Here is a 14689-nt window from a genome sequence, read left to right as displayed (position 1 = left end):
GAGAGTTGCTGAGGGAAGACATGATAAACGCCTTGCACTCATGTTTCACTGATCATCCCTTTTCTATGTGAACAAGACTTGTTCTGCTAAAAAATACTTGTCTTAGTGATGTATTTTAAAACTATACTGAAGGACTTTCAGCTGTAGGAATAATGTCAACTAGGCAAAGATTATATTCCTCTCTATGTCTCTTTTCATTGTGATCCACTGAAGCTACAACCTTCTGTCTGTCAGAGACGTGAATGCAGAGGACTCTGCCCAGAGGTATTTTCTGTGGCCACGTAATAGTAAGCTGCTGAAAATTTTCCTGAAATAAAATTATCCAAAGGCCATTTTTCTTCTAGTTACCCCACTTAAATTTGACTGTGAAAGTATATTTTGTTAGAGTTCAATGCTTTCATTGATGTTTTACTTTGTTATTTGCTTCATGCTATAAATAATAATTACATTTTACTTTGTATGGTGACTCTAGGCCATCCGTTCTCTTTCTTATTCTGTTAACTTTCTAAATAGTTCTTTTTTACTATATTTGCAGAGCAGAGAAGATTAATAAAATACAGACCATACCTGGCAGTTTAGACATTGCTGTTGACTGTGTACCTTTGGAACACCCAAGTATGATTTCATTTTACAATAGCAAAAAAGTGCTATATTTACTAAGTATTATTATGAGACACTGGGATTGCAAAACATAGTTGTGGCTTTTTGAACCATAGTTGTTATTATGGTAGTTATACAAGAGAGTGGATTTTTGGGGGGAGTGGTTAATAAGTATGCTGTGCATCTAATTACAGTTTGGCATCTAAGGCTTCCTTACATCATTGCATGTGGTCAAAAATATGCCATACACGGACAAAATAAAAGGAGATTTCTTCATATATTCTATACAAGTGGCAAAAATGAGACATATTTGCATTAGGCTTACATGCATTAGGAAGACAAGTGAATTCTCTGAAGCAAGGATAGACTTCACATCTCTCCTTTCACACAAGACTTAGAACCAAGGGGCAGAGATGCATGAATCGCTCCTGTTTCCTCTCTTGCTGCTTACATGGGGTTTGGAAAGTTTTCTATCATGATGTGCTGTGACAGTTGTCCTGTATCCTTCCAAAATGTTCAGACTGATACTTGTGAGCCTTAAAGTCACCAATCCAAATCATTGCCTCAGTCATGAAGTCACTAGGAAAGTGACTGTTCTCTGTCTTGAGCAGCTTCGCCCAGTCTGCCATATGGAGATAGTAAAACTGACCTACTTTACTAGAACAATGTATGTAAAGTTTTCTAAATGCTCAAAAGCTGCTTTATTATGATTTACCTTGGCCGCACTACTGCCATATCCTTTAGTCGCCTGCAACATCCTCCATTCACACCTTAGTGTTCACACTTTTATTTCTTTCTTAAAGCAGCTCCCTCCTCTGCAAATCCTGCAACAGGCATTAGATGAGGTGTTGTGTATATAGAGATTTTATTATAGCATAAGCCACTTCAGCAGTGTTATATATCAAAAGGCATATTTTATATATCAAAACATTTTAATGAATTAATAATAACTGTTTTACTTAGATTTGGTGATGTGGATTTATTCCACTAATAGAGGCCTTCTGTGCCAGAGGAAAATGTTGCCATTTGCAGAGTACATTCACAGAATCTAGCCCAATTGTTTAATTTTATTTATTTAAAACATTTCTATCCTGCCATATTTCCTTGCCCTGAAGATTGCTCACACTTCATCTGCAAGTCACAACAAGGCTCCAGAACCCCAGATAAAAAGAAAACAATTATTAACAGATAAAACAGATAACGGATATTAACAGATAAAAACAATGCACATATTTTGAAGCACACAGCTCCCTCAAATGCCCTCTAAAAGAGAACTGTCTTGCACATCATCCTCAGTGCAGCCTTTGAAGTTGCCCTGGGCACCCATTCTGGTGGGTCATGCCAGAGCCATCAGGAAAGCCCATGACCCAGCTGTTGATATATGGACATTTCTAAGAGAGGACACCACAAGGAGAAGGCTGTCTGAGGAGGGTAACTGTGTGCATGATTATCCCAGGAGATGTATTTTTCCCCAGCCATCTTTGTGAAGGGATTGATTTATTCTTTTTCCCCCTTGTGTTTTATGTAAAATTCTATGATTTCATCAATAAAATGTGGATAATTCAAAAATTCAAATTCAAAAACCTTTAATGGCATACAGTGGTTAACTGAATTCAGTGCAGCCTGTCAAGAAGCAAGAATAAGCACCATTGTGGTGGCGGCAGGGGAGAAAAGAGCTAGAAGCTCTGATGTGTTCTGTAAACTAAATTATGCATATTTCTAGATTGGGAATGTAGTTTTAAACTGCTAAAAGTTCATGACTAAGGATCTTTCTCTTTTCTTTCTTTCTAAAGATTGTGCAACATCATCTTTTATTCCAATCAAGCCATTTAATGATACCAAGGAACATCAACCAACAATAGAAGTGGAAGAATTTGTCCAAGATTCCACCAAGTACTCCCAGACTTATCGAGTATATAAGAACCAAATGTATATATATCCCAAACATCTGAAATATGATAGCCAAAAATGCTTCAATAAGGTATGGCCAGCTTCAGGGTAAGAGTCTAAGGATTTTCATGGATTTGAGGCTCCACTGCCAACTTTGAATCATAGGAAGCGTGTGTTACCTGTTCTCTTCACTCAAATCTCTGTGAATAAGGGATATGTTTGATTATTTGTTTTGTGTTGTTGTTTATACAGGAATCTGCATTAGTGGGGCAGGATATAAATAACTGCTTCATTGCACATTGAAAGCTTATTTTGCACCAAACAATCAGCCATTCATAACCATTCCAGATGAATAGGCCCTTAGTTTTATTGTATTTATAGAATTCTTCTGAACCCACTTCATCTTTGACATCCCAGTTATATATACATTTACGTGAAATTAATTGTGATTGATAGTATTCAATTTTTGGATTTCTGTGGCAGAGATTAAAGGTTAAATGCCTGTATTTTAAAGATTAGAGGTCTATATTTTTACTCAATTTAAAATTTATATTTATTTCTGTAAAAATTAATGTTCTCTTTGAAAAAAAGGAAAAAAGTGGCTACAGCATAATGGGATCAGGATTGATCAAAAGCATATTTTATTTTAAACATGTTAAATTGAATGCACTGGGATTACTGCAAAGGGAGGACACATCCACATGGGTAATTCCAGTTGAAATTGGTGCAATTTAAATATGCATCAGGCATGAAAATTAAGTATTAACATGTAACTGGAGATGCAAATCTTTAAAATGAACCAGTTTTCATATTAATAAGTTGAATTTGAACAAAAAAAGACTAAGTGAGATGGTCTGATTTCTGGAATTCATACAAGTCAGCAGACACCAAGTTAAATATTTCCAAATTCTTCCCTGGCTTCCTGCAACAACTGGGCTGCATTATCCACTTGGCAATAAAGTGCAAGATTTGGAATAAAATGAGGATATTTCACACAACTTTAATTAGCATGTAGTTTTATGAGCCAATGATTTCCATTTGCACTTTTCTGCTACAGGCCCGGAATATTACAGTCTGTATTGAATTTAAAAGTTCAGATGAAGAAGGGGCCAAGCCAGTGAAGGTGAGTATGGAAAATTCCTATTCACAGTGTACTAGTTCAAAAGAGATTTCTTTAGAAACTGTGAAAATGGGGCTGTTCTGATGTAACTGTTTTTAAAATGCGGGCAGTCTAATATATTCTACTGCTCTTTCCATGACAATCATTCATAATAACCATTATGAATGGTAATCTCTGGAACTTATTATCCAGTGTCACTTTGCTAACTGAAAAATTTAAATTGTGGAAAGGGGCTGGAGTACAATATGATAAAATACAGCTTCCCAATTTGGCTAGTATGGTATGGTCTCATATCAGCTCCCTTCACAAATTCACACAGGCTAGTATAGTTGGAGAACAGGCTGAATACAATTCCTCCAACCTTTTAACATACTGAGCTTTGTATTTGTGATATTCTTGCCTTTGAACCCTCATCCACCATACTAGTAGTTCCCAATCTTTTTGGTATAACAACTCACAAGTCCAAATGTTCTTGATACTCTTACTGTTGGAGGGGGCGTAGAAATAACATCATGCCCCTCTCCTCCTCATCCTCCAATGGAGTCCAGGCCAGCGTGTACCAGGCGTAGCAGGGTGACAGATGTTCCTTATATTAAGCGCACACCTAGGGTTGCCAGGTCCAATTCAAGAAATATCTGGGGACTTTGGGGGGTGGAGCCAGGAGCAAGGTTCAAGCATGCTTGAACTCCAAAGGGAGTTCTGGCTGTCACATTTAAAGGGACTACACACCTTTTAAATGCCTTTCCTCCATTGGAAATAATGAAGGATAAGGACACCTTCTTTTGGGGCTCATAGAATTGGACCCCCTGGTCCAGTCTTTTTGAAACTTGGAGGGTGTTTTGAGGAGAGGCACTTATGTGAGGAGAGCCAGTTTGGTGTTGTGGTTGAGTGTATGGACTCTTATCTGGGAGAACTAGGTTTAATTTCCCACTCCTCCACTTGCACCTGCTAGAATGGCCTTGGGTCAGCCGTAGCTCTCATAGAGGTTGTCCTTGAAAGGGCTGTTGCTGTGAGAACTCTCTCAGCCCCACTCACCTCACAGGGTGTCTGTTGTGGGGAAAGAAGATAAAGGAGATTGTAAGCCGCTCTGAGACTCTGATTCAAAGAGAAGGCAGGGTATAAATCTGAGGTTTTCTTCTTCTTTTTCTTCTTCAATATGCTGAAAATTTGGTGCCTCTTTCTCAAAAAACAGCCTCTTCAGAGCCCCAGGTACCCGCAGATCAATTCTCCATAATACCCTATAGGAATCGCTGTCCATAAAGAATAATGGAGTGCCCGGCAGATATTTCCCTCCCTCCCCCACCCCACTTTCCGATGATCCAAACTGTGGGATCCCCTGCCCCCACCTGGGAATTGGCAACCCTATGCACACCGGCTAACTGATCAATGGCAGCTGACCCTTTGACATTATTCAGCTGTTGGGAAGCTGCATGGAAGCTGGGAGTGGGGAAGGTGAGTAACGAGGCAAAAATTATTCAGTCACTGTTGGTCCTTCACAGGCTGGTTCATGCCCCCATAAGGCTTCTGGGTCTAGAGAGGCCACTGGGCATGCCCCAGGCCTGGCTACCTCCTACAAAATGCTTGAAGTAACAGACCAAGGGGGACAGCCCAGCTCTGGCTCCCAGTTCAGAAGGAATAATTGAATACAATCAGGCTCTGGTGCATGATGGCTAGGGCTGGGTTTCCTACTGTTACTCACATTAAAAAAAGAAGACACACGATAAAACTGCAAAAGCCTAGAACCCATTTTTACAGGCTTTGCGACCCACTTTTGGGTCAGGATCCACAGGTTGGGAAATGCTTCCCCATGCCTTGGGAAATTGAAATTCCCCTCGGTTGCAGACTAGCTTGCCATGTTGCATGTGGGACACTGGTTGGAGAAGAAGTCGCAAGCCTCCTTGTGCTCATAGAATTAGTTTCATGGTTCATTGGGTCATGGCCAGGCTGATCTCTCATATCATCTATCGTCCAGTAAAAAGTTCTAGCCCTATATTGACAGGCCTTGTATATACGTTCTGTCAAGATTCAAGCTGAGAGCAGAGTCTAAACTGTAACCTAAAGACCAATGATAGATTTCATTCACAAAATGTAGCCAATTTGTTGAAGCACATTCTTTCTAAACAGTGTATATATGGGAAGCCTGGTGGACCACTGTTTACATCAGCAGCATACACAGCTGTACTACATCATTCACAGAACCCCGATTTCTATGATGAGGTCAGTACTCTTTCTGTGACTACATAAATGCTTGTTTCTTTTATATTCCACCTTTCCTCTTGGTTCAAGGTGGCTTACAATAATAGTTGTTACAATTCTGAAGACTTGTTTTACTCAAGAGTATATTTAGCAAGCAAGATTGTTTCATTGTACATTAGCTTACATTCTCTTGCTGTTTGACAGATTATATCTTGAATATAATCTTGAATATAATAGAGCACATGCACAGATTGCAGAACAAATAGTTGAACACACATTCTGAACATATCCAAAATTGTTCAGTTCTTAGCAGATTACAACGAGGTGTTAAAACTCATGTATTAAACATGTGTTGAACCATTCACAAGGTCAGAAGTGGTTGAATACCCATGACAGAGTAAATTAAAACAGTATATTTTCAGTAAATAAAAGGTTTGGGTTTGGTCAAGTCCTCAAGACATTAGCAAACATTTAATTTAACTGGCCACTATCAGCATCATCCTTTTGTAAGAGAATATGCACAATTTTTGAAAAATGTTTGACTCTCTGCTCATCCACAATGCTCACCGGTTATCCTGGGGCACGTCACTCTCTCAATTAGCCTGCTTGAGACGGTTATATAAGGTTTAAAATGTCACTAAAAGGCATTTCTTCCTATTGCTAACCATTGGGATATCCCAGGAATTAAAAATATGTAAATCACTGCTCCATTGTTAGAGTGTTTCCATTCTAAGCCTAAAATGAGGAAATTCACAACAGAAAATTAACAGCACACTAGTGAAGAACTGATAGGCATGTCACATCCAGTTTGCCTCAGTGCCTATTTGACACCCAGAGTGTATCATCAAGTCTCTCGATACAGCAGGCGAGAAAGGGGAAGGGAAACACCACCCACCACTTTAACTCTTCCTGCCCTATAAGGGCACCACTTTATGCACTGTTACTTGGAGGAGCTTTACTTCCAAGAAAACTTCCAAGAATTTTTACTTTACTTCCAAGAAAAATTCCAAGAATTACTTCCAAGAATTTACTTCCAAGAAAACACATGCATGGGATAGAGCTTCAAGGTTCTTTTTCAAAAAAGAAGACTTGACCACATGTAAAACAAAAAAAAAGCAAGAAAGAAAGGAAAGATTTCCTTGGGGAATTACAACTCTGATCCTAAGCACATTTACTCAGAGATAACTTGCATCCAGATGAAAAGAAAAGGCTGCCTTTGCATTGTGCTAATATAATATGAATTATTCCTTCATCTCTGGGCAATGGAAACCGCCGCCCGTGACATATATGCTGTTGTTTTATTATATATTGTTTTAGATTGTAGTTGTTAATTATTTTAACTTTTGTTGTTATCCGCCCTGAGCCCATTTGCGGGAAAGGGCGGAATACAAATTAACATAAATAAATAAATTTGTTTCTAATATATATATATATATATATATATATATATATATATATATATATATAGTTATGTATATAAGAAGTATAACATTGTGTCAGATCAGAAGCAGGATTTGTGTGTGTGTGTGTGTTTTCATGGTGAGAAGACCTGTTTATTTTAAGTATGAAATGAGCAAGCAAGGGACTGGGGGAGGGAGAACGGTGGGGGGATGCAAGATATACAATAAGAAACAGTGACACTGATATTAATGTTGTGGTTCCCCGAAAAAACTCTTCTGGGCTGCACTTTTCCAGTTCACTGCAACCATCCCATTTCTAATCCCACCTGGCAAGAGCTTGAGAACTGGACCTGATAACAGTTCTAATAGGAGATAAGAGCTTGGCTTTGGACCCCGGAAGTGCTCCACAACCAAACAGCCATACTTCTCCTCTGCGCAACTCCCATGCCTTGAAACTGACTTGTTGTTACCTCTTAGACATGTTTTCAAAGCCCTGTAGCCCATTAAACCGTTCCTGGCAGTTCAGAAACTCAGAATTAGGAAAGAACTTTTAGTCCCAAATAACTCTGTGCTGCATTCCCAAATTCTGGGGTAAAACCCTTATCTCTTACACCCAGGGTAGAGCACCCTCACTGCTCTGCCCTTCATATGCCATTGGTTTGCCCAAAGTGAAAGCTGTGCCTTTAATTTCTTGCTGAATTGGGAATTTCCTATGGTTCAGTACCCACATCCAGCCAACAGTGCTGCAGTGGTCATCTCATGCAGTGACAAACTGCAGCCCCGTAAAGAGCCAGTCATCTAACTGGTGTAGGTGGAGTTATTTATTTATTACACTAGACTTATAGCCCACCTCACCCTGCATAGCAAGGCTCAGGTAACAACAATTAAAATCTAAAACATCATATGGAACTGTCTTATACAGTTATCAAACTATCAAGTCAACACACATAAAACTAAAACAACATAAATATCATCAATAAAGCTGAATACCAATGGGGGAAAGAAGAGTGGGGAATGGCAGAACAGATAAGCCATCACTAGAATGGCATGGCACTAGTTGTTGATAGCTGGACTGGGGGGTGGGAATCACTAGCAAGTTGTCAATAGTTGAGTGCATTGCTCTTTGGAGGACATACCAGGAGAGGCAGTCCTGTAGGTACGCTGGTCCCAGCCTGTTTAGGACCTTGGTGTGCTACTGCTGCTGCACACTCATTTATGGACTGGGGCCAGCAATCACTTCACTGTTATTGAATGAGAACTGTAGCTATCATGCAGAAACAGCTCAGTGTACATTTTTGCTATATTTCTGGTAGGTTTGACTGGAAATAAGCTGCAGCAACATGAATGCAATTTGCTTGCATATTCACATCTTTAAAAAGATTTGAAGTATTTTACAGCACAATCGGGGGGGGGGGGCAGAAAGTCTTTGGGGAGCAGACGAGCTGCTACATGGGCGCAGGAAGGATTTGCATCAATGTACAACCGGTGCCACCACAGCAGGGGGGAGTTATGTAGGTGGGGGACCACCTGAGCGCCGCTCTGCTGCTCTGCCTAAGGGCAGTGGCACCTGAGGGCTGTGCCCGAGCATGGACGGAAGTGAGGCGGAGCACGGTGTTAAGGCAGAGGAGGGGCTGGAGTTGGCTTAGGCAGCTTCCTGAGCATTTTGGCCCATGACACGCACCACCCCCCCCCCGAGAGGCGCAACTTTATGCCTGCAAAAACAGTGGCATGTCCCATAGGCACTCATTGAAACCAAAAACAAAAGTCGCCTCCACCGCTGTGTAAGCTCACAAACCCCTTAGGGACCGGCATGAATGCTTCACCAATCCCCTCACGCTTCAGGGTAACGAGCCCCCTCCCCAGCACCCAATCGCGGTCTCCCCCCTCCTAGAAATACTTCCACTCTGGCCTCGCACAACTCAGTTGTTAGGGGGAGGAGCATGTGGCGGGAAGTTCTGCCGGCGAGCTCCCAGCCATACAGACTTAGAGTGAGGGACAGGCAGGTACGTTGGTGACGGTTTTGCACCGCACGGTTGCTTTGACAGTATCTTTGACTTTCAAAGAGGAGAGAGAGGTCTCTCCCCTGGGGCTAACTGCTCTTGTTTCCAGGTCTCCACAGGTTCTGGGCTCCCGGAGGCTCTGCATGCGAGGACTGTCGTCCATGGCTGGGTAAGTTACATTGCCCCCACCCAGCCCTCCCCTCACTCTCGACCGCTTGGTATGCGAGCATCTCTGGCGCTTGAACCAGGCAGTGGACTCCAGCACAGCTCACCTGTGCTGCCACCTGCTCCCTTCCCTTGGTCTGCCCTCTGCCACGTTCCCAACCCCTGGCAGGGCACAAGGCGTGTGTGTGTGGCAGCTGCCTTGTTGCAGGGAGGTGGGTCAGAGACTGTCCCTTTAAGAGATCACCCAGCTGAAACGCAGCCTGCTCTTCCAGCCGCCGTCCCTGCAGGTGCTCTTGATCTCTATCTCTGTTTTGCAGGTGGGACTCCAACACAGAGGCTTCCACGTGTGTCGCTCCACTGCCCTCCCACTGCCTCAGCTGTTTCTGCCCGCCGCTCAGAATGGAGCCCCGCCCATGGCGAGGCTGCCCAGCGCACGCCAGGGAGACTGTTGCACTCTGTTCCAGAAAAATAAAGTCTGAGCTGTGCCCTCTGTTGTCTCTCCTGCTTGGCATCTGCTGCACATTCCCTGGGCAACCCCACCCCTGTCAGTGACGTCTCCAAGGGAATGCCTGGGAGGGTGGGCAGACTTGGTTGGGGGGGGTCTATGAGCCGCCACACTGCCCCCCCATGTGGCTGAACAGGGGAGGGGAGTGCCGCCCCTCAGCCTGCCCGGGCTGACAGCCTACCCGACTCCACAGGGCTGTTGTGCACAGGGCACTAAGCGGGGGGGCAGATGAAGTGGACTCAGAGTTCTATGGCTGATGCACTCACACTCTGAGTTCCGCGGCCCCCAGGGGAGGAGTTCTGTGCACATGGCAGGGGGCATCAGGGCAACACGGAGTCTCTGGGTGGGGGGGCATCTGCTGCTGGGCTGCTCACTCCCAGACACACATTCCAGCCACTGTCTATGACAGTGAACTCCTGCACTTGGTAATTCCTGCTTGTCTGCCTGCCATTGGCATAGTCTCTGACAGTGGGAGGATGTGAGGGGTTTGACGGCTTCTCCGTGGTCCCGTGCGGCCCTGTTTCGCCCCCACCGCCAGGCTTCTCGTGCGCGCATGCCCAGCCTCACTCCTGTTCCCTTCCCGTGTTGGCGGGATGTCTCTCCTTTGCCTGTGATGGTCTGCTCATCATTGGCTCAGTTCTCTGTTTGGGGCGGGTTGGGGATGGCTATCAGCCTCTCTGGGGCTGCCTCTCCCCAGTCATCTACACTTTCCCCCCAGCAAGCTGGGTACTCATTTTACTGACCTTGGAAGGATGGAAGGCTGAGTCAACCTGGAGCTGGCTACCTGAACCCAGCTTCCATTGGGATCGAACTCAGGTCATGAGCAGAGAGTTTGACTGCAGTACTGCAGCTTTACCACTCTGCGCCACGGTCTCTAAATTCTTTGTACCTGGGTCCAATTCATAGATAGCTTTAAAGTAAGAATCAGCACTTTTAATGAACCTGGATGCAAATAGGTCATCGGTGCAGCTGCTTCAAAACTGGTGTCATATGCATGTAGCAGATAAAACTTATAAGAAGAAGAGTGGTTGCATTTTGAAACTTCTGAATTGTTTTCAAGGGCGTGTTGCAGTCCTCTCTAGAGTTTATTAAAGCATGGATGGGTGTGACCAAGCCAGCAGAGTATAGAAAGCAGGACAATTTCCAAATAAAGTGTTGACAAAAAGAAAGTTAGTAGCAGCTCCAGCCTTTTATTCTATCAGAAAAGTTGGGTTGGGGAGTGCTCCAAAAACAACTGTCTTCTCCTTCAACTAAAACTGGTAGATTAACTGTTTCTAGAACATCAGCTTCCCTAAAAGCATGACTGTCATGAGCCGCGGCACATGCACCAGGACTGGCCAATGGGGGTAGTGGGCTGGCCCTCCCCTCTGGCTGCCTCCGCCTTCCTTGTGCCTATGCCAGTGGCATTGCCATGGCAACCGTCTCCCTCATTGCAAGCTACGCCTCTCCCTTCCCCACACTCCAGCGTGCCGAAGTCCTCAGGAAGTCTACTAGCGATGCGGCAGCTACACCGTGGCCGGACGCCACTTATGTCTGGATTAGGCTGCCCTTTATTTATTTAAAACATTTTAATGCCATCTTTCCACCCAGGTTGGGTTCCCGAAGGTAGTGAACAACCAAACATTAAAAAAACCTTTTAAAAACGTTTAAATATATACTCACACACACACATGCATAACTACATATATATTCACATACAAAAGCAACAATAAATGGGAGGGAGGGACAGTTATAAAATGCCAAAAAAAACCCCTTCATCTGCTGGCAAAAGACAATAATATAATTCATACTTTTTTCCTAACTACCACTTCTGGACAGTTGCAAAGAATGTTGGCCAGTGTGTTACCATAGCAACAGCTTTATTGCTGTTCATAATTTAGTCAAGTTACCACTCGGTATCAGCTCTGCAGCATATGACGTCCTGCTTTGCAGAGGCTGCCAAGCTATTCGGCCTAGAAGTTAGTCTGAAGAAGACAGAAGTTCTCCACCAGCCTGCACCCCAGGAAGATTATCACTCTCCCTGCATCACTGTGGGTGAATCAGTTCTGAAGACAGTCCAGCAGTTCAGCTACCTGGGGTGCATCATCTCCTCAGATGCCAAGATCGACAAGGAGATTGACAACAGGCTGGCAAAGGCAAACCGTGCATTTGGCCGACTGCACAAAAGAGTGTGGAGCAACAAGCATCTGAAAAAAGGCACAAAGATCAATGTTTACAAAGCGGTTGTGATGACAACCCTCATCTATGGCTCTGAATCGTGGGTTTTATACCGTCATCACCTGCGACTCCTTGAGCGCTTTCATCAGCGCTGCCTTCGCACCATCCTCAACATCCACTGGAGTGACTTTGTGACCAACACTGAAGTCCTCAAGCGGGCAGAGGTTACCAGCATCGAGGCACTGCTTTTGAAGACACAGCTGCGCTGGGCAGGGCATATTTCTAGGATGGAAAACCACCGCCTTCCCAAGATTGCCCTGTATGGCGAACTCTCCACCGGCCATCGAAATAGAGGGGCACCAAAGAAGAGGTACAAGGACTCCTTGAAGAAATCCCTTAGCACCTGTCACATCAACCATCACCAGTGGTCTGACCTAGCCTCAGATCGCAAAGCATGGAGGCACACCATCCACCAGGCTGTCTCTTCCTTTGAGAACACACGCATAGCTGGTCTTGAGGACAAAAGGAGATTGAGGAAGAATCGCACTGCTACAGGACCAAGCCTAAATCAGACTTTTCCCTGCAGCCGCTGTGGCCGGACCTGCCTGTCCCACATTGGTCTTGTCAGCCACCAGCGAGCCTGCAGCAAACGTGGACTATTGCACCCTTCTTAAATCTTCGTTCGCGAAGCCAAGCCGAGAGAGAGAGAGAGAAATTTAGTCAAGTGGATTTTGACAGTTTTGTGCTTATTAGTAAACAACAGAATAATAATGTTGTTCTTTTAATGGAATTCAAGTATATGAATCACTTAGAAAGATAAAAATGGTTTTATTGTCACTTCAAGCTTTTCTCACTTTAAGCATTTATCATGAAAACAGAAAACAAGAGAGTGCTATTTATTTTTTGAATGAAGAGAGCAACTGAAACTTCCTCAAAAAGGAAATTGTTTCTGAAGAAGTGTTCTCTGGATTAGATTTTGTTAGACTTTAAGATGCCACAGGACTAGAACAGAAAAAGAAGCTTAGACATTCCAATCTCTAGGGTGTTAAGCTGTTTCAGATCAACAAGGCTATCCACCTGAATCTATCTTCATTGAAACCAGTGAGAATTATCCTGTTTCTTTTAAACATAAATTGTCCTGAAGAGCTTCATCTGATACTAAAGCTGAGTTTGTAAATGTATGCACAACACTTTTTCCAACACAGAAGTGAGTGTGGTCTTTTGTTTGTTTGTTTGTTTTTTGCTTTAACAGAGCTTTATGTGTACATGGGAACTCCAGACAGGTCTATTTATCCATTGTAATTAAGCAAACTCAGAAGTCCCTATTATCATTTGAGCTAAAATTGGTTGCAACTGTCCATATTGCAGGTGAAAATTGAGCTTCCTACTCAGCTGCACAAGAAGCACCACATTCTGTTTTCATTTTACCATGTCACCTGTGACATAAATGCAAAAGCCAATGCCAAAAGGAAAGAGGCTCTGGAAACATCAGGTACCTATCCTTTTGAATACCTGTTACTTGCACCACTGCTATCATTAAATATTGTCATTTTTATGTCAAGGAGTCCTGATTTTTCTTTCTTTTCATTGTTGCATCTTGTGCTTTACATTAACTAAAAAGTTCTTACACAAAGGATCTGTTTTGGGGTGTAGTGGGATATGCTTGGCTACCATTACTGAAAGATGACCAGCTCGTGTCTCAAGAACATAACATCCCAGTGGCAACCAGCCTGCCTTCCGGTTATCTGAGCCTTCAGGATCCTGCAACTGGAAAGGTATGTTCTGTCTGTCTGTCTGTCTGTTTTAGGACTCTTAAAATGTGTAATCTTAACAATGTACATACAGTATTGGATTGTTGCTCATATGACAAGCTGGCTAAGGGGTAGTTTTTTCTACATCAAAACACATGCCTCTAAACACCATTGCGTGTGGGAGTGAGCCCCAGGTACATGCCCCCCTCCCTCTTCTGTATAATTTCTTCAAGAGTCAGCACTTGGATGTGTAGATGTGTACCACACAAACACAATTTGTCCACCCTTCTTTTTTTGATGGATAGGTCCAAGGGGTAAGCCTACTTCTGTCCAGCAGCATTTTATATAGAACATTTTACCTCTTATTTGGACTACCTGAGAAAGCCAAACTTGTGTTCCCATCCATCCATGATTAAAGCCCACAAAATGAGGTTTCTATATACTCAGTACCAGGCCTCTGATTCAGTGGGAGTTCACAGAAGCGCAGCTCCTGAACCTTTCTGAGAGTTCCACCTCCTCCTTCTTACCTTGTCCATTGAATAGTAGGTGCAGCTGCATAACAATCCCTGGATGAGCTCCACCACCTATTTTTCTACAAAACGACCCCTGCTCAGTTCTAAACCATCAAGTTGCTTCCATGAAGCGTATTGATTGTAGTTTTATACATCACTGTGATCTCACACAGGACAAGTTTTCAGTCTAAGTATCTGCCAATATGTACAACATTTGATTTTGAGTATATGCCCCTAGTATGTGCCACCAAAATGCAACTGCATCTTTTGTTCCAGGCTTTAAATATGCACACAGGATTTCACAGCATGAATAGCAGGAATCATTTAACTAAAAAATATCAGGCATTTACTTTTTAGATAAGGATGGAAAAAACTCACACAATTGGCCCCATC

At 43.2% G+C, this 14689-nt stretch overlaps 1 protein-coding gene across 8 annotated transcripts in view; it reads left to right on the top strand.

Moving 5' to 3' along the window:
- DOCK10 (dedicator of cytokinesis 10) overlaps positions 1-14689 on the top strand; it is a 272423-nt gene that overhangs the window by 184059 nt on the left and 73675 nt on the right. For all 8 annotated transcript variants that reach the window (XM_060242210.1, XM_060242208.1, XM_060242205.1 and 5 more), the window contains exons 16-21: positions 536-615; positions 2394-2581; positions 3548-3613; positions 5735-5827; positions 13402-13525; positions 13687-13808. In XM_060242210.1, the coding sequence (XP_060098193.1) occupies positions 536-615; positions 2394-2581; positions 3548-3613; positions 5735-5827; positions 13402-13525; positions 13687-13808 (673 nt within the window). The remainder of the gene's footprint in view (positions 1-535; positions 616-2393; positions 2582-3547; positions 3614-5734; positions 5828-13401; positions 13526-13686; positions 13809-14689) is intronic.

The sequence above is a fragment of the Heteronotia binoei genome, chromosome 6, assembly GCF_032191835.1.
Source record: "Heteronotia binoei isolate CCM8104 ecotype False Entrance Well chromosome 6, APGP_CSIRO_Hbin_v1, whole genome shotgun sequence".
In the NCBI taxonomy this organism is placed as follows: Eukaryota; Metazoa; Chordata; class Lepidosauria; order Squamata; family Gekkonidae; genus Heteronotia; species Heteronotia binoei.
The sequence above is the reverse complement of the archived record's forward strand: the minus strand, read 5'-3'. Positions and strand labels throughout refer to the sequence as shown.